The sequence below is a fragment of the Schistocerca serialis genome, chromosome 3 (genome assembly GCF_023864345.2).
Source record: "Schistocerca serialis cubense isolate TAMUIC-IGC-003099 chromosome 3, iqSchSeri2.2, whole genome shotgun sequence".
Classification (NCBI taxonomy): Eukaryota; Metazoa; Arthropoda; class Insecta; order Orthoptera; family Acrididae; genus Schistocerca; species Schistocerca serialis.
Window position 1 is genome coordinate 862,663,903 of NC_064640.1, and position 24,120 is coordinate 862,688,022.

The 24,120-nt window shown below is 45.9% G+C and overlaps 1 protein-coding gene across 1 annotated transcript in view; it reads left to right on the plus strand.

Annotated features, from left to right (window-relative positions):
- LOC126471001 (rapamycin-insensitive companion of mTOR) overlaps positions 1-24,120 on the plus strand; it is a 265,260-nt gene that overhangs the window by 38,113 nt on the left and 203,027 nt on the right. Inside the window, exons 6-7 of the mRNA XM_050099053.1 lie at positions 4,255-4,483; positions 8,273-8,426. Coding sequence (XP_049955010.1) covers positions 4,255-4,483; positions 8,273-8,426 — 383 coding nt within the window. The remainder of the gene's footprint in view (positions 1-4,254; positions 4,484-8,272; positions 8,427-24,120) is intronic.

The window sequence follows — 24,120 nt, forward strand, 5'->3', positions numbered from 1 at the left end:
GTATTTGCATTATTTTCATTTGTAAACCTTTTTTAATTCATAAGGAATTAATATCTTTCATCTGTGTGTGTGTGTGTGTGTGTGTGTGTGTGTGTGTGAGAGAGAGAGAGAGAGAGAGAGAGAGAGAGAGAGAGAGAGAGAGAGAGAGAGAGAGAGATAGTCAAATAAGAATGGTATGATTCCTCTAGAGTTCATTAAGTGAGCTTGAGACTGTTAAAGGCTCAGTAAAGTCAGTACGAGATGCTACAGGAAAGGCTTGATGCATCATGGGGAGTCTTGCTGTCAAGATTGTGTTTGCAGAAATTTGGGCTTAGAGAGGTAGTCACAATCTTTCTTCCTGCATACCATTTGTGAATGTAATATAAACAGAATAAAATGATTCTGGTGAACCATGCACTCACTGCCACATACTCTATGATTGGCTGTGAATTGCAAATATAGATATATATGTAGATGTAAATAATTTAGACAGTTCTGAACCAGTATTCTGAAATAACTTTGTTGTTTGTTTGTGCAATTGATCTCCACACAATTCGTCCCCTTATTTTTCTGTTTATAAATGCTTCATATTAATACAAATAATGAATTTAGTATTATTATTTAAGTGTAGTGTCATATTTTTGTTTATTTCAGCATGTGAACGTGAGTAGTAGGGCAGAATTGGGATCACAAGAGGTGTAAATGTGAGGACTGTTTGACATATTTAGAATAAATACGGTTTGGAGGCAGTGAGTTTGAAAATGATAGTGAAATGGTGTGACACGCCAGCTGAGCTCTTGACATTCACTTCTTTCTGTTGCAGTGACTGCTTCGATTGAACCGCCCAAAGTCAGATAGCTCCACATGGACTCAAATGCGGTAATCAAATCTGTCACATAGCGGAATAACGATATGGATAAGGGTGGCCCTGCAAATGAGTCCTGGGCATTGGTTCTCACACAGTATAATAAAAAGGGATCATCTAACTAATTAAATTAAAGATCAATTCAAATTAACCCCAGTTTATTATAATATTCTCTCTTCTTACACAGATCATTGTGAATTAGTGTCCAAATGTATTGAGGTCAATAAGTCACAGAGAACATGAAAACTAACATTTATAAACATTAAATAAATCTAAACTAACAATTGAAAAGCTTGACAAAGTCCATGTCAGATAGGTGAATGGAATGACCGTCATCTCGCACATCATCTCTAAAATTACATAACTGCGGTGACACACAGTGATCACTCAGATTTCGCTAGAAGGGCATATGACTACTATGTGCCAACAACATAACTACCCAGGTCATAAATGAGCCCTCAAATAGAAGAAAATGTAGAAATTGTGGAAATGAACAGTTGATAACTTTCATTCCTCCACTTGCCTACTCTGCAATTTCTTACTGTACATAGCATTCTGAAAGTGGAAAGCCGCAAGTGATGCAAGACCACAGCCACAAGTTGGGAACTGGATGCTGTAACCCCGTCGTTGACAACCAAGCATCTTCCTCCCAAGCGGAAGTCCTAAACTTGGCACTGCCCTGGGCTCAACTGCCGCAGACTGTTTCCTAGAGTTGAAAGTCCCTGACTGTGTCTTAAACTCCAGTGTGTCCTGAACATAACTCTCTGCCCTCTGCAAGTTTTTGAAATTCTCCTTTGACTTTAAAAGCTCCACTAAACACTGGCCAAAGATATTACTGTTAACAAACTAACTCCCCACCTTGAAAAAGTTTGAAATATAAGTCAGTTGGCTTCCTCCCCATGTATACTGGTTTTAAACAATTTAGTACAAACCTCCCAGTTGTCGATTAAGTCTTCAGTACAGCCAGTATGCTGATCCCTCGCACCTGAAATTCTCAGAACCTTGCACTCTGTCTCCCACATGTAATTTTAAGACTACCCACTGCCACTTTTTAGACATGAGGCATTTCACCCCACCTGGAGTGGTACCAAGATGTCTACACATTGCACTTACAAATAAAATTTCTGTTTTCAAGGCATCCATTTTCACGAGACAACAGAGATCTATGACCAAACTGTACTACTCTGCTTTCTAGGAAGTAGGCAGTCAGACAAAATTACATCCTTTAGAACTGTGGCTTGACCGGATTACTGGCCTTGTAAAACAGTAATATGCAGCATAGGGCTAGATTCTCATCACGACTCACTATACAATTTGTTCAGTTAAAACTCTGATCACATACCACACAGGGCATGGCTAGCGCGAGAATGTATGGGTGCCAGTGGCTGGGTGCCCAGCTGACATTGTGTGGCCAATGTTTGCTTTTGGCATCCAGAAGGGACATGTCTTCTCATACTCTCTTCATTGAAATCCAAGCCCGCTCCCCTGGGAGCACTGCCATACATCGTTATTCTCTTCCCAGATCATCACGACACTCCTAAAAATGTGCAACTACAGAAATATGCAACATGCAAACTATCACCAGATTAGAGGAAACAATGTGAGAGGAGTTATGGGCTGAATCCTTGCAATCTCTGCTATTTCCCATAATCTGCATTGACTATTTATTAATTGACCGGAGTATTGAATTAAACATAATGAAATATGAGAGGTGTCGGTTCAACAATGGACTGATGCATTTCAGTGGGTACTATTAAATGATACACAGAGCTTAAGCATTGAAAGTCAATGTATAATTTTTTGTTTTATTATACCTTAGGGGTTCAGATTAATGGAACAGATTTGGGCATAAATGTTTTGTTTGTCGTTGGGCAACAGTCTGTTGGTAGTAAATATGAAAATAGCGGTTTATTGACCATTTTTATGGTCATAGCAACAGATCAGGAGCAGGATAGTTTCTTAAGAAGTAGTATGTGACATAATGATTGGGAAAAAGACAATGCACTGGAAACTCAATCACTGGCTATAAAGGGAGGGAAAGTAGTTACAGTGTCAGATAGTATCTCAGTTTGTCCCTTTTTACTTTCTTACAAAACTCATAACCGAGATCTGATAAGAGTATTTAACCTTAAATGGGACAACACAATCAAGGTTGGTCTGGATAAATGAAAATAATTTGCAAGATGGAGAAAAGATGAGAAAAAGTTAGTGTTGTACTGTAAGTGGATGCAGCAAAGGAATGTGAAAGAGAATCCAACGGATGTTGCAGGAATAAGAGAGAGAATCTAGGAACAGAAGTAAGTGGCTAATGAAACTACTGTATTGCATCTTGTAGACAAAGTCACTGGGTGTATGGAGATGCTGGTTTTGACTGAGATGGAAGTAATTATAAGTACTTACTATAATTACATTGCTGTTCCATGGCTGTAATTAATGTATGTAGTAGTAGTAAAAAAAAACAAAACATTATGTAAATGTGGTTTTCCAGTGATCCATGAAACTTGCGAACTGGTAGTGGAAAATCATCCTTATCTCCCTCAACAGCATATTAAAATGTTAGTTAGTGCTGCATATGTTGGTGGTAAGTTCCTATGGGACCAAACTGCTGACCAAGCGAGATGGCGCAGTGGTTAGCACACTGGACTCGCATTCAGGAGGATGTTGGTTCAAACCCGCGTCCAGCCATCATGATTTACGTTTTCTGTGATATTCCCTAAATCGCTTCAGGCGAATGCCAGGATGTTTCCTTTGAAAAGGCCAACTTCCTTTCTCAGCCTCCCCTAATCTGACATGACCGATGACATCACTGTTTGGTCCATTCCACCAAAACAATCAGCCAACCAATCTGCTGAAGTCATTGGTCCCTAGGCTTACACACTACTTAATCTAACTTCAACTAACTTACACTAAGGTCAACACACATACCCATGCCAGAGGGAGGACTTGAACCTCTGACGGGGCGAGCCACATGAACCATAACAAGGCTCCCTAGACCACGTGGCTACCACGTGCGGTACACATGCTGGTTTAGTTGCATTTTTAGCCTTTGATAAGGATTGCTTTGAACTGCAGATTAATATTTACTCCAAGTGCACCAAGAAAGATCAAGGATTGAGAGAATCAAATTGCATTAGTAATAGGGTTGAAATATTTCTGCTGAGATACAAACAAGTGCAATTAAGACAGTGATCTAATTTAATGTGACTGTTGAAACCTGTCGGCATACTGTTTGGTTATTTCCTCAAATTGTGTTAGTTTAGTTTCCTGTCAACCTGCTTGCACCAAGAAGTTCCTGTGTAGTGTTTCCTGTAAATATCATAATTTTGCCTTTAGATGTTCTTAATAAATTAACTTGTTTTATGATGTGGCTGAGTGAAGTGGTTGTTAACCAAATTTAATTTCTTTTGTAGGTGTCCTTAATTCACCATTATTTATTGAATGTGGGGGTGTTGCAGCAGTATCTCGGAATGTATTGAGTTGTCAGATGCCTCGTATAAGTGAGACACTTTCAGGAGTGCTATTGTTCCTCTTGAACCATCCCAGCACACGAAGGCGAGCAAGTATTTTCCTGTCTACACTAGCAGCTCCATACTGTGACTTTCATGTAGATTGTAGCAGTCGAGCTGCAAACAGTGCAAAGTAAGTGCTTTCTTTTAGTTTTTAAGAATATTTTTAGAACATTCTATAGGTGTTTCTAGTGGTTGAGAATTTCCTGTTGGTGGGTGGGCTTAATGTGGTGTAGAACTTACCAGATGTGAAATACTTGGTATAGGTCTTAATATATTATATTTGAAAGTGACTTCAATTATATTAGAGGTCATCTGGCAACAATGTCTGAACTCATAAAGACAACATATGAAAATTTCGATACCAGATAAATTGAACCAAAGTCCTTGTTATTAAAATACCATTTTGTTAATCTCTTTCGAACTGAGACACTGGTGTTTCTGACCTGAGGCATTCGGTAAGATATGACCACAGCTTTTGCCAGTGTTTCAGCACATTCCTCTGGCTTTCCACAACAGTGCACCTGAGTATTCATCAAAACCACTGCTTAGTACAAATTTGCTTGCGTTTAATGTAACATCATTATTATAGATAGCACAGTTACATGTCAGCAGAAGATGTATTTAATGTATGTCTTGCCCAGGCATTGCCAGTCAGTGTGCAGATAATACTGTCATAAGCATGTACCTATATTTGTACAAAAAGGTATAGTACATTACAAAACATAACCCACTGACCAATACATGGAAACTCCAATTACTTGTATGCTGCTGCATGTGCTTAAATGTTTTCTATGTGTATTGTTGTGACTGCTATCTAATTACAGTTTGCCGTTGATACTAAGAAATTTAATGCACAGTGCATCCTTAAGTCACATCACTCATATACATCGCGTGCTTTGCAGCAGGCGTAGAGTTTTTGATATGTTCTGGGATTTTACATTTATTTCCTTGTGATGACTTCAATCTTTCCTCTGCCTCTCCGTGTCGCCCTACATTCTCCCTCGCTCTCCTCCCCTCCCTCGCCCTCCTGCCCACCTCCCTCCCTTTTGCTCCTTCACTCTCCATCCCACCTTGCCTCCCAGTGTCCCTCCCCCTCCCTTCCACCTTGCCACCCAACTAATGCCCCTCCCGCTCCCTCCCACCTTGCCTCCCAAATAATGCCCCCTCCCTCCCACCCTCTCACCCTACATGCCCCACCCCCACTCCTCCCCATTTCCCCCTACATGCCCCTGCCCCACTCCTCCCCCTTTCCCCCTACATGCCCCTCCCCCACTCTTCCCCCTTTCCCCCCACATGCCCCTCCCTTGCTCTCCCACTCCCTCCCCCTCTCCCCCCTACATGCCCCTCCCTCGCTCTCCCACTCCCACGCCCTCTCCCCTCTACATGCCCCTCCCTCCTCTCCCCCTCCTCCCCCTAGCCCTCCCCATCCCTCTCGCCTGCCCTCCCCATCCCTCCCTCCCGCCCTCGCCATCCCTTCCTCCCGCCCTCCCCATTCCTCCCTCCCGCCCTCCCCATCCCTCTCTCCCTCCCTCCACATCCCTCTCTCCCTCCCTCCCCATCCCCCCTCACGCCCACCTCCACTTCCCCCTCCCCCCACACACGCTCCCCCCTCCATCACTCTCCCTCCCCACTCCCTCTCCATCCACCACTCTCCCTCCCTCCCCCACTCCCCCTCCCCCCTCCCCTCACTCCCCCACTATCCCACCCTCCCCCACTCTCCCTCCCTCCCCCACTCTCCCTCCCATCCCCTTCCCCCTCCATCCCCCACTCTCCCTCCCATCACCTCCCCCCTCCATCCCCCACTCACCCTCCCATCACCTTCCCACTCCCTCCCCCACTCCACCTTCCTCGCCCACTCCCCCTCCCTCCACATCTCCATCTCCCTCCCCCTCCCTCCACCTCTCCACCTCCCTCCACCTCCCTCCACCTCTCCGCCTCCCTTCCCCTCCCCCCTCCCTCTCCACACCGTATCCATCCATCCATCCTCCCCCTCCCTCCCCTTCTCCACCTCCCTCCCCCTCCCTCCCCTTCTCCACCTCCCTCCACCTCCCTCCCCCTCTCCACCTCCCTCCACCTCTCCACCTCCCTCTCCCCTCCCCCTCCACACCATATCCATCCATCCATCCATCCTCCACCTCCCTCCCCCTCTCCACCTCCCTCCCCCTCCCTCTCCCTTCCCTCTCCACACCATATCCATCCATCCATCCATCCATCCATCTATCCATCCTCCCCCTCCCTCCCCCTCTCCCCCACACTCCCCCTCTCCCCCTCCCTCCCCCTCTCCCCCTCCCTCCCCTTCTCCCCCTCCCTCCACCTCTCCCCCTCCCTCCCCCTCTCCCCCTCCCTTCCTCTCTCTCCCTTCCCCCTCTCCCCTCCCTCCCCCTCTCCCCCTCCCTTCCCCTCTCTCCCTTCCCCCTCTCCCCTCCCTCCCCCTTTCCCCTCCCTCCCCCTCTCCCCGTCCATTCCCCTGTCCCCTCCCTCCTCCTCTCCCCCTGCATCCCCCTCTGCACCCATCTACCCCCTCCCCCCATCCACCCCCTCTCCCCCAGCCACCCCCTCCCCCCTGCCACCCGCTCCCCCTCCATCCCCCTCTATCCCACTCTCCCCCTCTACCCCACCATCCCCTCCTCCCCTCCCTCCACCCACCCCTCCCTCTCCCTCCACTCTCCCCTCCCCCACCCTCCACCCTCCCCTCCCTCTCCCTCCCTACCCCTCTCTCCCTACCACTCTCCCCCTCCAACCCCTTCCCCTTCCAACCCCCTCCCCTTCAACCCCCCCCCCCCCTCAACCCTCTCCCCCTTCAACCCCCTCCCCCTTCAATCCCCTCCCCCTTCAATCCCCTCCCCCTCCAACCCCCTCTCCCCCTCCAACCCCCTCTCCCCCTCCAACCCCCTCTCCCCCTCCAACCCCCTCTCCCCCTCCAACCCCCTCTCCCCCTCCATCCCCTCTCTCCCTCCATCCCCTCTCCCCCTCCATCACACTCTCCCCTCCATCCCCCTCTCCCCCTCCATCCCCCTCGCCACCCCCTCCACCCTCCCCTCCCCATCACTTTCCCCATCCCTCTCCCCTCTCCCTCACCCCCTCCCCACAGCCCCCTCAATCCTTCAATTCCTTTCCTCAGTCACCTTCCCTCTCTCCCTCAGTTCCCCTCCTTCAGTATCCTTCACTCTCTCCCTCAGTTCCCCTCCTTCAGTATCCTTCACTCTCTCCCTCAGTTCCCCTCCTTCAGTCTCCTTCACTCTCTCCCTCAGTTCCCCTCCTTCAGTCTCCTTCCATCTCTCCCTCAGTTCCCCTCCTTCAGTCTCCCTCCCTCCCTCCCTCGCTGGGCCCTCCACCCGAGCCCCTTTCTGCTACGACCCGCGACCCCCACCCCTTCGCTCCTCTCCTCTGCCCATTTCGTCTCCTTTTCCTCTGCACCCCGCTGCCCTCCTGAGGCGAACCCCCCGCTCCCCTGCCCACACCATTCCCCCAGCACTGTGCCCCGTTGTTCACTGTGACCTATGTATTACCAATAATTTATTATTAATAGTATTCATGATTGTAAATCATAGCTATAAGGAGGCTGTTACATCTGAATTGTTTTCTGAACATTCTTTCTCCTGGTCAGGACTACGAAGTAGGTTGCCACCCATTTTGCCATCTTCACATTGTATAACTTCCTTTCCATGTTTAACTTGTATCCTTTCTCTTGTGATTGGGTAAATTAAAAACAAATTAAAGAGTCTGAGATTAAATCTGGCTATTAAATTTGTGTATTGCCCAACTGAATATGTTCATGTTCCATTGCTCATTTTGCTGTCAGTATTCAAGAAAATACCTAATCGAGAGAGTTGATATTTTAAAATGTTATGTCATATGTCCTATTTTACACCACACCAATGTGTTCGCAGACTTCTTTTACTGCTTTTGCATTTTTCAGAGAAGACAGAGTTTCGAAGTTTGTAAGCAGCCGTTTAGCACTCCTGTCAGTACTTAGGTCATGGCCTGGTGTCTTGCACTTCTGTCATCCAAATAATGTTTCAGGCTTCCAAGCTATTGTGGACATTCTCTATCTGAGACAGCAAGAGGTCCGAGTAAGTAATTCATTTCTCATTTTTATAATAATGTTTGTGAACCAATCCTAACCTTAAACGTCTTCATCTTGCTGAAACTAAGAATTTATTTTTAGTGTTTATTGTTTCAGAAATAAAGATTCCATGATTCATTGTTTATTTTTTTGTTATGCTTGGGGACATTGATTATGGAGAAATTTTACATTAGCAAAGTTGACATCCACTTCAACATTATTTAGTGAAATGTAAATCTTGACTGACAGTTGATCAGCAGTACAAGTAGCATCTTTCAGATTTTGCCACAGATAGTGATGCAGCAGGCTGGATATTACAATTAATAATTTACCACAAAGTTGAACAATAATTTATGTTAGGAAAACTTAAGATTTGATGATGCAGCTAACATGACTTCATGCCATCTCTCACGACATGAAGAGACAAGTGCCCATGGACCAAGAAATTTATAATGTCCTTATTTTTGCTGTCTTGAAGATTCCTTTGTGTCCTATCACACATATGCTTGTAGACAACATGTTTTGGAGACTTTCAGCAAAGCATTGCATGTCATGAGGTGTAAGACAATTTAAAAGTGCACACAATGTGTAAGGGACAGACCTTATTGTGTTGGAATATGGAGATATGAAGCATTTTATTTGCAAAACTAGCTTTTTCCCCGCAGCATAGTTTGTGTACATTTTGGACTAATATATTGCCCATGTCATCCTCCCTCCCTCCCTCCTCCCCCAATCTCTCTACCCATCTCTTCCTCCCCCTCTCCGATTGTCAATCTCATCCTCCCACTGTGGGGTCTCCGAGGCCTGTTCTCAATTTATATCCAAAATTTCCTGTCGCTTCGTACTTTCTGTGTCCACGTTGGTGCCTCCCATATCCTGGAGAATGGGGTCCCGCAGGGCTCCGTATTGAGTGTATCTCTATTTTTATTGGCCATTAATGGTTTAGCAGCAGCTGTAGAGCCATCTGTCTCACCGTCTCTGTATGCAGACAACTTCTGCATCTCATACTGCTCCACCAGTATTGGTGCTGCTGAGCAGAGCCTACAGGGAGCCATCCAAAAGGCGCAGTCATGGGCTCTAGCTCACGGTTTCCAGTTTTTGGCCGCAAAGTCATGTGTTATGCATTTCTGTCGGCGTCGTACCATTCATCCGGAACCAGAACTCATGATCCACTCACTGTAGTGGAGCCATATCAATTCTTAGGACTGGTTTTTGACACCCAGTTGACTTGGCTTCCTCACCTTTGTCAGCTTAAGCGGAAGTGCTGGCAGCATCTCAATGCCTTCTGCTGCCTGAGCAACACCAACTAGGGTGAAGATCACTCTACGCTGCTGCAGCTCTACAGAGCCCTTGTTCAATCTCACCTTGACAATGGGAGTTTGGTTTATGGTTCAGTGGCACCCTCAGCGTTGCGTTTACTCGACCCAGTGCACCACTGTGGCTTTTGCCTAGCAACAGGAGCTTTTAGGAAGAGTCCTGTGACCAGCATCCTAGTGGAGGGCGGAGACCCTTCATTGCAGGTTAGGCGTGCGCAATTGCTCTCCAGTTATGTTGCACACGTTCGTAGTTCTCCTGCGCATCCGAATTACCGTCTCCTCTCCCCGCCCACGGCGGTTCATCACCTGCATCGGCAGCCCAGGTCAGGGCTTACAATTTCAGTTCATGTGCAATCCCTTCTCTCCTAATGGAGTCCTTGGCTGTATACTTGAGGTTCATTCACATACACTTCCATGGTGTACACCTAGGCCACAGCTTTGCCTGGACTTTTCACATGGCCCTAAGGACTCAGTTAACCCAGCGACTCTTCACTGTCACTGTCTCTCGATTTTCGACATGTACTAGGGTCATGAAGTGGTTTACACCGATGGCTGATGGTCACGTTGGCTTTGCCTATGTTCATGGAGAACATGAACAGCACTCCTTGCCAGATGGCTGCAGTGTTTTCACTGCAGAGCTGGCGGCCTTCTCTCGTGCTCTTGAGCACATCTGCTCATGCCCAGGTGAGTCATTTCTCCTGTGTACTGACTCCTTGAGGAGCCTACAAGCTATCAACAGTGCTACCATCATCATCCTTTGGTAGCGACTATTCAGGAGTTCATCTATAACATGGAACGGCCCAGTCGTTCAGTGGTGTTTGTCTGGACTGCAGGTCACGTCGGAATCCCAGACAATGAACTTACCGACAGGCTGGTCAAACAGGAAACGTAGAAACTGCTTTTGGAGATGAGCTTCTCTGAAACTGACCTGTGTTCAGTATTGTGCCACAAGGTTTTGTGGCTTTTGGAGATGGAACGGCATAACCTCAGCACGCACAGCAAGCTGCGAGCCATTGAGGAAAGTGCAAATGTGTGGAAGACATCTGTGTGCACCTCCCTCTGGGACTCTGTGGTTCTCTGTCGGCTCCACATTGGCCATACGTGGCTGATGCATGATTACTTCCTCTGTTGTGGGGACTCACCTTGGTGTCGCTGTGGCTCACGAATGACGGTCATCCATCTCTTGCTGGACTGCCCTCTTTTAGCTGCTGTGCGGTGGACTTCTATCTTTCCCAGCACCCTGCCTTCGGTGTTGGGCAACATTGCCTCAACAGCAGCTGTAGTTTTATGTTTTATTTGTGAGGGTAAGTTTTATCATTTGCTCTAAATTTTAGCACATGTCCTTTGTCCCTGTGTGTCCTCCACCCTAGTGCTTTCAGGGTGGGCGTTTTAATGTGTTGCCGAGTGGCTGTCTTTTCGTTTTATCCTCATGGTCAGCCAGCCATGGTAACCTGCTTTCTTGTTTTAAGCTCTTCTACCTGTTTCTTGCGTCTTTGTGGTTTTCTTTTCCCCTTTTTTCTGTTTAAGTGTTTGTTGCCCTTCAGTCATTGTTGTGGTTTTTCCTTTCATTTTGTTTTGTGTAGTCTCATTCCCACCGTTGTGGAATTATTTTAATTGGAACAAGGGATCAATCACCTCATAGTTTGGTCTCTTCCCCCCCCCCCCCCCCCCCCCCCCCACTTTTAAACCAACCTCTTCCTCTCTCTCTCTCCTCCTGCCCTATCCTTGTTTCCATCTCTTCCTGGCCTGCTCATCCTATCCCTCACTTCCCCCCCCCCTCCCCTCCTGTCCCTGTGTCGCTATCCATTCCTCTTCCCCACTTCTTGCCATTCATATTCTCCTGCCTCTCACCCTATCCACATCCTCCTCCCACATCTCCCTATCCACATCCTCCTCCTTCTCCCTCCTTATCTACATCTTCCTTCCACATCTATCAATCTACATCCTCCTTCCCCTCTCTCTGTCTACATCCTCCTTCCCCCCTCCCTGTCTACATCCTCCTTCCGCACTTTTCTGTCTACATCCTCCTTCCCCACTTTTCTGTCTACATCCTCCTTCCCCACTTTTCTGTCTACATTCTCCTTCCCCACTTTTCTGTCTACATTCTCCTTCCCCACTTTTCTGTTTCTCTCCTCCTTTTCCCATCTCTCTGTCCATCCCCTCCTGCTGCTTCTCCCTATACATCCTCTCTTGCCGCTCCCTCTCTGCCCATCCCCCCCTCTATCAAATTCAGCCTTCCTGCAGCCATGTCCATTAGCACATATAGCTCCTGCAAAACAATAAATAAAGAAGGCTGTTTTTACTCCCACAACATGCCTGTTGTGAAGAGTAGCATACATGTCTGAACTTTAAAACCGTTTTTTGCCCCCGATGTATAGGCTGCCATGTAAAGTATGTTGATAACCCAGGCCGACTCTACTCGAACACAACACAGCATTCGTGCAAGGCAGTCTACACTTCAGGGGGCAGAAAACCCTTCCTGATCTTGATCTATAGGTTGCTCTGCAAAGCAGGTTGACATGGCAGGCTGGTATGACTGCCACACAACATGCCTGTTATACTGGGTAGCCTGTATGACAGGGGCTGAAGAAAAATGTGTTATTGCTTATGTATCTACTCCTATTGGACCTAGGAGACAATAAACTCCACAGTGCTGATACATGCGAAGTTTTTTGTTTGTTTGCCAAATTTGATTGACCAAATTTGATTGAAATTGATGCAGTGGTTTTGGAGGAGATGCTGGATGTACACACATGCATACCATTAGCTCACTAAAGTTCTTGGAGGTGGGTGGTCCCACTGCCTGTACGAGTTACACTGTGATGTGAAGCCATTGGTTATAGTGAACTGACAATGTTATTTGATAAGGATAGATTGCTTCTTCTTGTCCATCCCTACTCTACCCCTACTCCCAATCTCTTGCCTCATGGCTCACGTCTCTGTAATAGATCTTGATGCAAGACCTTGGAAGACCTGTCCCATACATCCTCCCACCACCACCACCACCACCACCACCACCACCACCACCTACTCTACTCTGGTCACAAGCATCACCTACCCATCAAAGGCAGGGCTACCTGTGAAAGCAGTCATGTGATCTTCAAACTAAGCCACAACCACTGTGCTGTGTTCTATGTGGGCATGTCTACCAACAAGCTATCTGTCTGCATGAATGGCCACTGACAAACTGTGTAAAAGAGACAGTTGGACCACCCAGTTACTGAGCATGCTGTCCAACACGACATTCTTCACTTCAGTGACTGCTTCACGAACACCAGCTTTTCTGCATTGCACAGGTGGGAACTCTTCATGCAATATATCCTACATTCCTATAACCCTCATTCTCCACCCCTGCCCTGCCTCGACATTTGTTAGTTCCTGTCCTTAAACCACCTATCCACTTTAGAGTGCCTGTCTGTGACTTAACAACTCCACTGTATGGTGAGTAGCAACCTATTTTTCCATGATATATTTATTACTCCATCCTGGATTTTCCATTGTTTGATTTTGCCTAATGGCTTTTCTTCCATTCCGTAAGCCAGTGCTGTTTTCCTTTGTTACTATTTTCCATTGCATTACGTTACTCAGTGTCCTTCTATTCCTTTCCTGTGTTGTACATGTCGCCTTCTGAACTGCACCATATGCCCCGACTTAAAAAGCCACACTGAATCAACCGCCTCATCCATGTACAACACATGGCTTCATGACCTGGCTGATTGTTGTTGCAGCAGCATCTTATGTCCCACATTACTCCCACCATTATCATTAATGCTAGACCTTCAGACTGACCTCTCCTCCTGCATCACTCTCCATTTTTTGTACCTTCCTGTGCCACACAAAATTGTACCTCGTCCTCCCAACTAGCCTCGTGACACATTTTGTGATGGCATTAGTGTCAGCCTCCTACCCAGCTGCCTTCCTCCTCCAAAACCAGCAGGCTGAAGCTTCCCCCTTATGTTTTACCCCTTGTTGGGCTGAATCCTACAGTGAACCTTTTATTGAATGGGAGCTTCTTTTGGCGCTTTCTTCTTGCTATGATTCAGCTCCTCGCCCTGATTCTATTCATAACCAATTACTTCAATACGTCAATCCTCCACGATGACAGTATCTCCTCCAGCTGTGTAACTGTGTTTGGCTCCAAGACATTTTCTCCTCTCAGTGGAGGAACAGTATTGTGGTTCTTGTCCTTAACCTCAGCAAGGATCTATCAGCCCATCAACTTGACCGTTGTCCCATGCAAGTTATTAGAACTGATGGCAGCTCATCAGTTCAGTTGGGTACTTGAATCTCATGACCTTTTATCTCCTTACATGTGCGGCTTTCGGGAGGGTCAGTGTACGATTGATCATCTGCTTCAATTCAAAACCAGAGTTCGGCAGGCCTTCTATCAATGCCGCCATCTTGTCACGGTTTTCTTTGATCTTCGTAAGGCCTATGACACATCTTGGTGCTTATGCTCCTTGCGTGGGCTCTTCGGGGCCTCCTCCCAATTTTTATTCACCTGTTCCTGTCCCATCAGTCGTTCAGAGTCTGTATTAAGTGTCCTTCTTTCTCTAATTGCTATTAATGGAATTGTGGCCTTTGCTGAATTGTTGGTCACCACTGCTGTGCATGTGAATGATTTCTATATTTGGGCTAGCTCCCATTCTGTAGCCTCTATGGAATGACAGCTACAGGGTGACATCTGATGCACTTCCACGCGGACACGCTCACACGGTTTTTAATTCTCTCCCCTTAAGTCGAGGGTGGTGCATTTCTGTCGCCATACTATGGTCCATCCTGATCCAGAGCTCTACTTCGATACCCAACGCCTGACAGTGGTCCCCCAGTTCCATTTCTTTGGTCTTATTTTTGACAACAGGTTTACTTGGTTGTCCCCACATGCCTCATCTGAAGGTTGGCTGTTTGCGTAAACTCGGTGTTTTTCACATCCTTGCCCCCACCTCTTGGGGTGTGGATTTTTCAACCCGTCTCCACCTTTACCGGACTTTAGTTTTGTCTCGTCTGGACGATGGTTGTTAAGGTTATGGATCAGCTGCCCCTTCCATGCTGCTCCTCTAGGACCCAGTTCATCATTGTGGCATCCATTTAGCCACCAGTGCCTTTCGCACTAGCCCTGTCGGTAGTCTTCTGGTTGATGCTGGGATCACTCCCTTTTCAATTCGGAAGTCCCAGCTCCTGGTTTCCTATACCATCACTGTCTGCTCCCCCCTCCCCTCCCCTCCCCAGTCTATTCTTTCTGTGGCTTCTGGCCATTGCCCACCTACTGCTTGCCCTCGGGTGGGTATACTGGTTGGGCTCCCCTCGCTTCTCTCCTCCGTGACTTCCATATCCCCTCCATGTCCTCTACCCTCCCAAGCAACCCCTCCCCAATTGGTTGGTTCCTCGGCCATGGATTTGGATGGGACTCTTTTGGGGTCCAAAAGCCTCCATTGTTCCAGTGGTGTTATGTTGTTTGTTCTGAATGCTCTTATGGGAGTTTCAGGATGTCATTGTTTTTTTACACTGATTACTCTAAATCCACTGACCATGTGGGATATGCCTTCATGTCTTCTGTTGGCATGGAACACCATCTCTTGCCTGCCACATGTTGGGTGTTTACTGCGGAATTGACCCCCACTGTGTGGCGTTCTTCCCTCTACCTCTCATGGCAGGAAACCAACATCCTCTGCCTTCTTTGTATTGGTCATACTATGTTGATCCATGTTTTTTACTCTGCGATGAGCTGCTCCCCTTTTGTAGTCACAGGGCTCTGTGCATGGTGATCCATATGTTGCGAGTCTGCCCCCATCGTTTGGCCTTTCACACTAAATATGCCTTCTCCTCCCTAGTCTCGGGCGTTAGTGGATGGCCCTTGCATGATTATGTAGGTTATGTCTGGCCTTGGTTTTCTTCACAAAAGTGGTTTGTACTCTCAGGCATAAATCCTTGAATTTTCCTATGGAATTTGAGTCCCTCAGTTAGTGTAGACATTGGTTATGGAGGCCTTGACCTTGTCTCCACACTGGCTAGGTTCTCCCCACCTTTTCCCTGCATTTTGTCTGGTCTGTTGTGCTGTTTTGTTTCCCCTTCCCTTGTCTTCTTCCCCTGGTGTTGTCCCCATTGTATCGTGGTAACAGTATGTTATGGTGTGGGTGTGTAAGGACAGTTCAGTGGTGCTGCTGTTGCCCCAGTGCACATAGTGCTTCTGTGGCACCCTGCTCTCCCTATTTCCAACCACCTCCCTCCTGTTCTTTCCTCTTCCTGCTTCCCAGATGTCTCTTTTCCCCTCTTTGTTTGCGTACTATCCCTTCCTCTTGACTGGACTGTGCTGTTTCTTCCCTGATTTCTTCCATCCTACATCATGGCACCGATAACCTCGCTGTTTGGTCCCCTCCCCCGAATCAACCAACCAACCAACCAGCGTCCTCCCAATCCCCACCCCACCCCGCACTCTTGTTCCAGTATTAATTTACTAACCTCACCTAATCCGGTCTCATCTGTTGTCATCCTCAATCACATATATTCACCCACCAACCTGCATCCAAATTATCATCTTTTTATTTATTTTTATCTTTGATCTATTGTGTTTTCATGTCAATTTCAGTTTGTTTTTGACTTTCACTATTGGCCCTACTCCCTCAAGTTTCGCCTTGTATCCATACTTCATTCATTCCATCCTTTTGCTGATTTTTTTCCATGTATTTTTATGCATTTTCTGTATCTTTGTGATTGTTTTTGCACACATTTCTACACGATTTACATATTTTTAAGCATTTTTATCCTCCACAGTGGATCCTTGCTCCTTCCATCTGCACGGATATAGAGAAGTTTCCTTATCCTCAGCCAGAACGCAGTCCCACATACTATTCCTGCATTGTTGTTTGGCACGTGGAATCTCCCCAAATGGCCTCACCATCGAATTACCCATCTCCAGCTACAACCCCTCCTTCCACAATGACCTTCATCTGTTCACATTCCACCAGTCCTTCACTGTCACCAACCTACTACTGCAAAACCATGTAAATCAGGCCAAAAACACCTTGTGATACATCCTCTGCTTCTGTGAAATTCTGCTGCACTGCAATTCTAAATTCCTGTATCTCTCACATTGAAACTCTTGCAGTCTAGGAGCTATAGCAGCATGCACAATGCCACCTCAAAAAACTCTACAGCCTGTTCACCTTCTTCTCTTACCTTGGATTACCACCATCCATCACCTCTACAACAGCCTCCAAACCTCCTCTACATCCCCTCATAGCTGACAAACCCTGCCTTGCAGACCTACTACATTTATCATACCCTCAGAAACTCCCTCCCACTACCATGCAGAAAGTAGAACCTAAACAGGCCTGAAACACAGTCACGAACCTTTCATCCAAAAGCCTTGGTCTCACAGAAATATCAATCCTTTATAGAGACCTTATCTTTTGCCCTACTCCCAAATTCAGTCATGCTGGACTTGCTAAAGACCTCTCCTTCCTCCGGTCCCTACCGTGGAAACATTTTTTGCCAGCAACCTTACCAACAGACTCAACCCAAAACCAGTGTTGAACCCTGCCTATCTCAAGTCACTCCCCCATCCAACCGTGAGCCACCCCCACTGCACCAAAATTAACCCTTTTAACATTTCAGGATTTCTCAACCTCAAACCTTGCCTCACCATCATTCCCCAAATCCCTCAACATGCAAGCTAACCTTACATCCACAGAAAGAACCTCAATCCACCACCTAAAATCTGATCCCGGCCTTATACTCCTACCTGCAGACAAAGGCACCATCACTGTGGTTTTAAACCACAGGGATTACCTGATGGAATGACTCCACAGCTGTCAGATTTGTCTACCTACACAGTGTACCACAGTGACCCCATTCCAGAACCTCTCCCACGAGTCTGTCTCTCTTCCTCATACCTACCACTCCCAGCACTCCTACCTTCTACATGCTTCCTAAAGTCCATAAAACTAACCACCCAGGACACCCTGTAGTGGCCAGTTACTGTGCCCCCACTGTGAGAATCTATGTTCTTGTAGATGAACACTTTCAGCCTATTGCCTGCAACCTACCTTCCTATATAAAACATACCAACCATTTTCTCCACTGACCCTCCACAGTTCCTGTTCCTTTACCGTACGGTGCCCTGCTCGTCACTGTTGATGCCACCTCCATTTACACTAACATCCCTAATGCCCATGGCCTAGCCACTATTGAACACTACCTTTCCTAACATCTGATGTATTGGGTATCTACAACCTCCTTCCTGGTCACCATCACCAACTGTATCCTCACCCATAATTACTTCACCTTTGAAGGCATCACCTACAAACAAATCTGTGGTACAGAAATGGGCACGTGCATGACACCATCCTATGCCGACCTATTCATGGGCCATTTAGAGTAATCTTCCTAATCACACAGAATCCCAAATCCCTCATTGGTTCAAATTCACTGATAACATATTCGTGATCTGGATCGAGGGAGAGGACATCCTATCCACATTCTTTCAGAACCTCAACACCTTCTCCACCATTTGCTTCACCTGGTCCTCCCCAGCCCAACAAGCCACCTTCCTCAATGTTGACCTCCACTTCAAAGATGCCTACATCAGTACCTCTGTCCATATCAAACCTACCAACCACCAGCAGTACCTCTACTTCAACAGCTGCCACGCATGAAGTATAGCAGAATGCACAGTGCCACATGCAGTGATGAGCAGTCCCTCTCCAAATATACCATGGGTCTCACTGAGGCCATCACAGACCAAAATTACCCTCCCAACCTTGTACAGAAACAGATGTTCCATGCCTCATCTCTCCAGTCACCCACCACTTCCAAAAGCCCCACTGTCCGGCCACAAAGCGGCATTCCTCTCATGTCTCAGTACTACCAAGGACTGGAGCAACCCTGGCAGAGAATATGATTCAGTATTCTCCGCTGGGGTTTTGACTACCTCTTGCCATACCCTGAAATGAGGAATACCCTACACGGTATCCATCCTGCACCTCCCACAGTGGTATTCGCAGCCCACTGAACCTACACATCCCTACTCCACACTTGCTCCCAAGCCCTTGCATCATGGTTCACGTTCCTGTAATAGACTTAGATGCAAGACCTGACCCATAACCCCCCCCCGCCCCCCCCCCCCATTACCTACTCTAGTCCTGTCACCACCAATCCCATCAAAGGCAGGACTAAATGTGAAAGCAGTCATGTGATCTACAAGCTAAGTTGCAACCACTGTGCTGCGTTCTACATGGGCATGACTGGCAGTAAGTTGTCTGACCCCAAGAATGGCCACTAACAAACTGTGGCCAAGAGACAGCTGCAGCACCCAGTTGCTGAACATGCTGCCCAATACAACATTCATCACTTCAGTGACTGCTTCACAGCCTGCGCCACCAGGATCCTTCCTATGAATAACAGCTTTTCTGAATTGCAGGTGAGAAAACTCCCTGCAAAATAGCCTGTGTTCCCGAAATCCCCTTTGCCTCAATCTTCGTTAGTTACCACCCACATCTCTCCTTGCCTGCTCCCACTCTAGCACTACACAGCCTTCAATTCCACCACTGCACCCACTGTCTGTTTACTTCTCTCCTTCCTGCTGCCCCCCCCCCCCCCCCCTCCGCAACTCCCTCTTACTTCCCGACTCACCTAGTGCTCTACCCTGTCCCCATCATGTCCCTATATGCTTCCATAAGCAGCACTTAACTGTCCCTACTCTTACCCTGCTATCCCACCCCACCCCACTCCACCCCAACCCTCCTCCTTACCCCCCTGCCAACAAGATTGCCCTTCTCATCATTCATAGTTGCGTGCAGTCCAGCCCCAGTGTCCAGAGACATTGGTCGTGTGTGTAAGTTGTGCTTCTCTTTCTTTCTCTCTTTTTTGTATGTGTGTGTGTGTGTGTGTGTGTGTGTGTGTGTGTGTGTGTGTGTGTGTGTGTGTGTGTGTGTGTGTGTGTGTGTGTGTGTTTTCTGTTTAGAAGAAGACCTTTTTGGCCAAAAGCTCACTTGGTTTAGCAGTCGTTTTGTTGTGTCTGTCTGTGACTCAGCATCTCCACTATATGATGAGTAGCAATCCCTCCTTTCCATAATGTTGTCATTATTCCATCCTGGAGTTTCCAGTGTTTGAACATCAAAGTAAGACACATTTTTACTAAACCTTGGAAAGAAAAGCTCCAAGAACATTGATATTAACATTGATAACTTTCTCTTTAGAATAACAGAATGTAGCAGATATTAGAAAATGGAAAGCAAAGCTCGTTTACAAGGTTGAGTAGCTGTACTCGTATCTTGTGTAATTCTTCACAACATTATGCCACCTTAGGAGGTCGGACTCAGTACCTAACGTCATTTATTTGTACAGCCCATTTGTATCCTGCCCATTCCATGCATTTATTGACACCTTTCTGTGATCACATCACCAATGGCAGAGAGAATGAGTATCTGATCTCCAATGTAATCTTCTACTATTCCAAAATTATTCATGCTAAATTGATTTTTATTTGTTTATTCAGAGTTCTATTTTTGCTATCAAGACCCATTTGTTACTTCATTTGGAACACTTTGTGTGGATTGGTGTTCCTCCTCAAAATATGAGCCCATATTTCATGCTTTTATGATCAGTATCTGATTAAAGATCTGATCCCCAGTCTCCTCCATCTAATTGCTGTGCTGCTATTCATCATATTTTTTTCTTTCTATTCAGTTGTGTCCATTTGAGCATGTTATCAGTTCCCTCTATGCATCATGTCACTCTGTAATTCTGAATCCCTCTGATCCATAACTGTACCCCCAACCTGAGGAAAGAAAGACAAAACCCGTACTAATGAAACTGGTCCCATATTACGATGGAAGAGAAGAGTATTCAGGATAAATGTGGAGAAAGATTCTAGTACCTGTGTTCAAAGCATGCCCATTTTCAGATTACTGGCACATCTGTTCAATAGATAGACTCTATGAAGAAAAGGTGAGTAAGGATAGTACTAAAATGGAAGTGACTTTTTTTTCAATGACACAGAGGACATTTTGCTTCTCTCTACCATTTCTAACTGATATACATGTGGTGTATCAGTGCTCATGCAGGCCCGCTGAAAAAAAAACTATCAAAGAAGAAATGTTTTTGAATTATTAAGAGGTGATTGGTGCATTTTCACTGCAGTAATAAAATAGATAGATAGCTAAACTCAAGAGTGTGAGCTTAGACAATTGCAGAAAACAGTAATGTGTCATCCTTCTGCCACCTAAAAGGGACCGTGTGGGATGCAGTGCAATTTGCAACTGTTCCTTCTGTGTGGGGACACTGGCTTCACTTGTGGCACAAATGTGAGGCTCAGATTAATTATAGTGTACTGAGGCATGTCACACGATCCACAATCCTCTTAGTCATTTTTAATTCTCGGAGAAAGTTCAGCTTCCCATCTTGTGGAAAAATGTCATATTAAGACATCTCCTGAATCCTGCCGAAGACTGGAGCTGTTGAGGTGATACTGTCATCATTTGTTTTGTTGGAAAGATAGTGGATTAAATTGTGAACTACTACTTCATATGGCTGTCGAATCCAGAAAATTCGTAGTTGACTTCATAGTGGATCAGCAGATATCACTCCATCCACAACAACCTGACTGGTGGAAGCAGCTGTACAGCGGGCTTCCTTAAGCAGGCAACACACAAAATATATTTGTGTTGTCTTAGAAGACAATTACTGGAGCTGATCTCCTTGACATTGGGCTGCGACATACATGTTGATGGAACATGAACCTCTGACCTCAATTCTCTTAAGGTAGGTTTTAGTGTGTGATCATCATGGTTTGAAGTCTAGTTATGTGCTCCTTATTCATGGAAGAGTTGTCAGTTCCCTGGTATTCTTCCAGCCATGACACTATTACAGAAGCTTGCAGTTGCAAGATTGGTGGACTGAGTGGGAAAACTAGACATCTGTGTATGTTTTGTTTATCATCTCACGCATTACTGTTTATTTTTCCATAATGGAGAATGAGGTATACAGCCTAGAAACATTGTTAAATAAAACTGTTTTTGATCAAAAGCTTATGCAGTTGTAACACCTGAAGATCTTAAAATCTTAGGCTTTCTGTGCACTTATTGTAAATTGTTTTACCTAAGCAGACAACTCATTTTGTTTCTGGATTTCAGTTTTTGTTTGCAATATCACATCCTTGGCATTCAGTAAGCTACATGTGCCCACTGGATTGTGCCAAATGGTAAATACCTTGGGAAGCTCCGAGTTCGTTGGTTCTGTATGAATTTGATGAACACAGGCTTCCTGAGCTGGGCCCTCAGTTGTATAAGGGTTATCCAGGCAGGTGGAGCTCTGTCTGGGGGGATTTTTGTATCCCTCGTTGCTTCGTGGGAACACCATTGTGAATCCCATACACAGCACCATATTCCCAATGAGATGGGTGTACCATCTGGGAGTATTCACATCCACTCAGCAAAAAGACTGCAGCAGACTAGTCATCCTGTTAGTCTGATTAAAATTAGTAAATGAACACAATAAATATTGAATCAAAATGTGTTTCTGGTTATAAAGAGGAAAAGGAGGGGGGGGGGGGGGGGGGGGGGGGGAAATTTAAGTCTCCCATTTTCATATTCACACAGGTGTAGAGGGGACTTGCAGGTATCTTAATAATGACTAAAATATTGTGAAATTGTTCCTTTTGGGTTGAAAGTAACAGAGTAAAGCAAATGGAGCTTTGGTGAATTTGAGATAGTTGTTGATATTCACAACTCCCTCATCTTAAGCAAGGAAATGGTCATGTGCTGCAATATAATGGAAATGAATATCTCTGAACTTAAACAAGAATGGGTGTCAAAGGGAGCAGTTGACATGTTACAAAGAATATGAAGAAATAATGGAGAGATACAGAATAGACCATCAGTTCTCTGTCACTACCTGAGTATGTCACGGCATTGTTCCTCTGACTTGGGTCAAACCTTACATACCTAAAACTATTATGTGATACAAACGACAGCAATTTGATCACATAACATCGAGTTGCAGACGTGAAGAAACTGGCAGAAAATGTGTAAAAGTAGCCTATGAACCTGGGACTGATTGCACATATCCCACTGTATCATCAACCGCTGTGGGAACGATGCAGTCTGGAGCCAAGACTGCCCAATATTTCAAGATAAGAATAATTTTAATTTCTTTTAATTAATGTTGTTGTAATTGAGGTAAAATCTTAGTTCATGTGAAGTACAATGGTTTGTTGATAGATGGGCAATATGAATGTGAGGGGAAGATACAACTTCAAGTATCAGAATTACAACTTTTAAAGATGGTTTATAAACAGCAATTGAATAAAGTGATGCTTAATAAAGATTTCAGTTTGAAATAAAAATGGAAAGAAGAGGAAAATGAAATCTTCGGTGCACTTGTACGCTGATGATCTAAAAAATTATGATCACCTGTTTAATAGCATGTAGGTTCACATTTTGGAATGAAGTACAGCAGTAGTTCTTTGTGGCATAACTAAGTCATTGGTAGATTCTCAGAGCATGGAGCTAGTGCTCAATATCATTCCACATGTTCTCCACTGGGTTCAGATCAGGCAAATTTGGTGACCAGCACAACAATTTGAGTTCACTGTCATGTTCCTCAAAGCACTGGTGCACGATTCTGGCCTTCCTGTTAGAAGTTGTCATCACTGTTAGGGGAAACATCAAGGATGAAAGCATGTGGGTGGTCCACAGTAATGTTCACAGTCTGCAGCCATCATGGTGCCTTTGATTACTACCTTCAGGTCCCATGGTAGCCCAGGTGAATATCCTGCATATCATAATATTGCCCCAAATGGCCTGCATCCATGCAACTGTGCATGTTTCCAACATCTGTGCACCCAGTTGTGGCGTATCAGGACATGGCCATTGACCTGGTGTAACAAGAATTGTGATTCATTTGACCAAGAAACACACTTCCATTAATCCACGGTCCAATTTCTGTGATCTTGTGCTCACTGCTGCTGTAATTGACAGTGTCATTGAGTCAACATTCGAACATGTATGGGTCATCTGCTGCAGAGCCCCATGTTTGACAGTGTGCACCAAATGATGTGATCCAAAACACTTGTGATTCTTCCAGCATTGTATTCTGTCATCATATCATCACCTGTCCTGCTTGACAGAGCAGCCAAATCTGCAATCTCAATCTTCTCTAATGAGGCATAGACGTCCAACACTCTCTCCCCCCTCACCCCCCCCCCCCTCCACCCACGTCAATCCCCCTCCCCTGTTGTGGCTTTGGGGGTTAGAATAGACCCGAGGTATTCCTGCCAGTCATAAGAGGCAGGGGCAACTAAAAGGAGTTTCACACGTTTTGGCCTTTATGCGATGGTCCCCTGTCGGGTTTGACCTCCATCTTTCTAAATTTTCCCAAAGAGCGAGC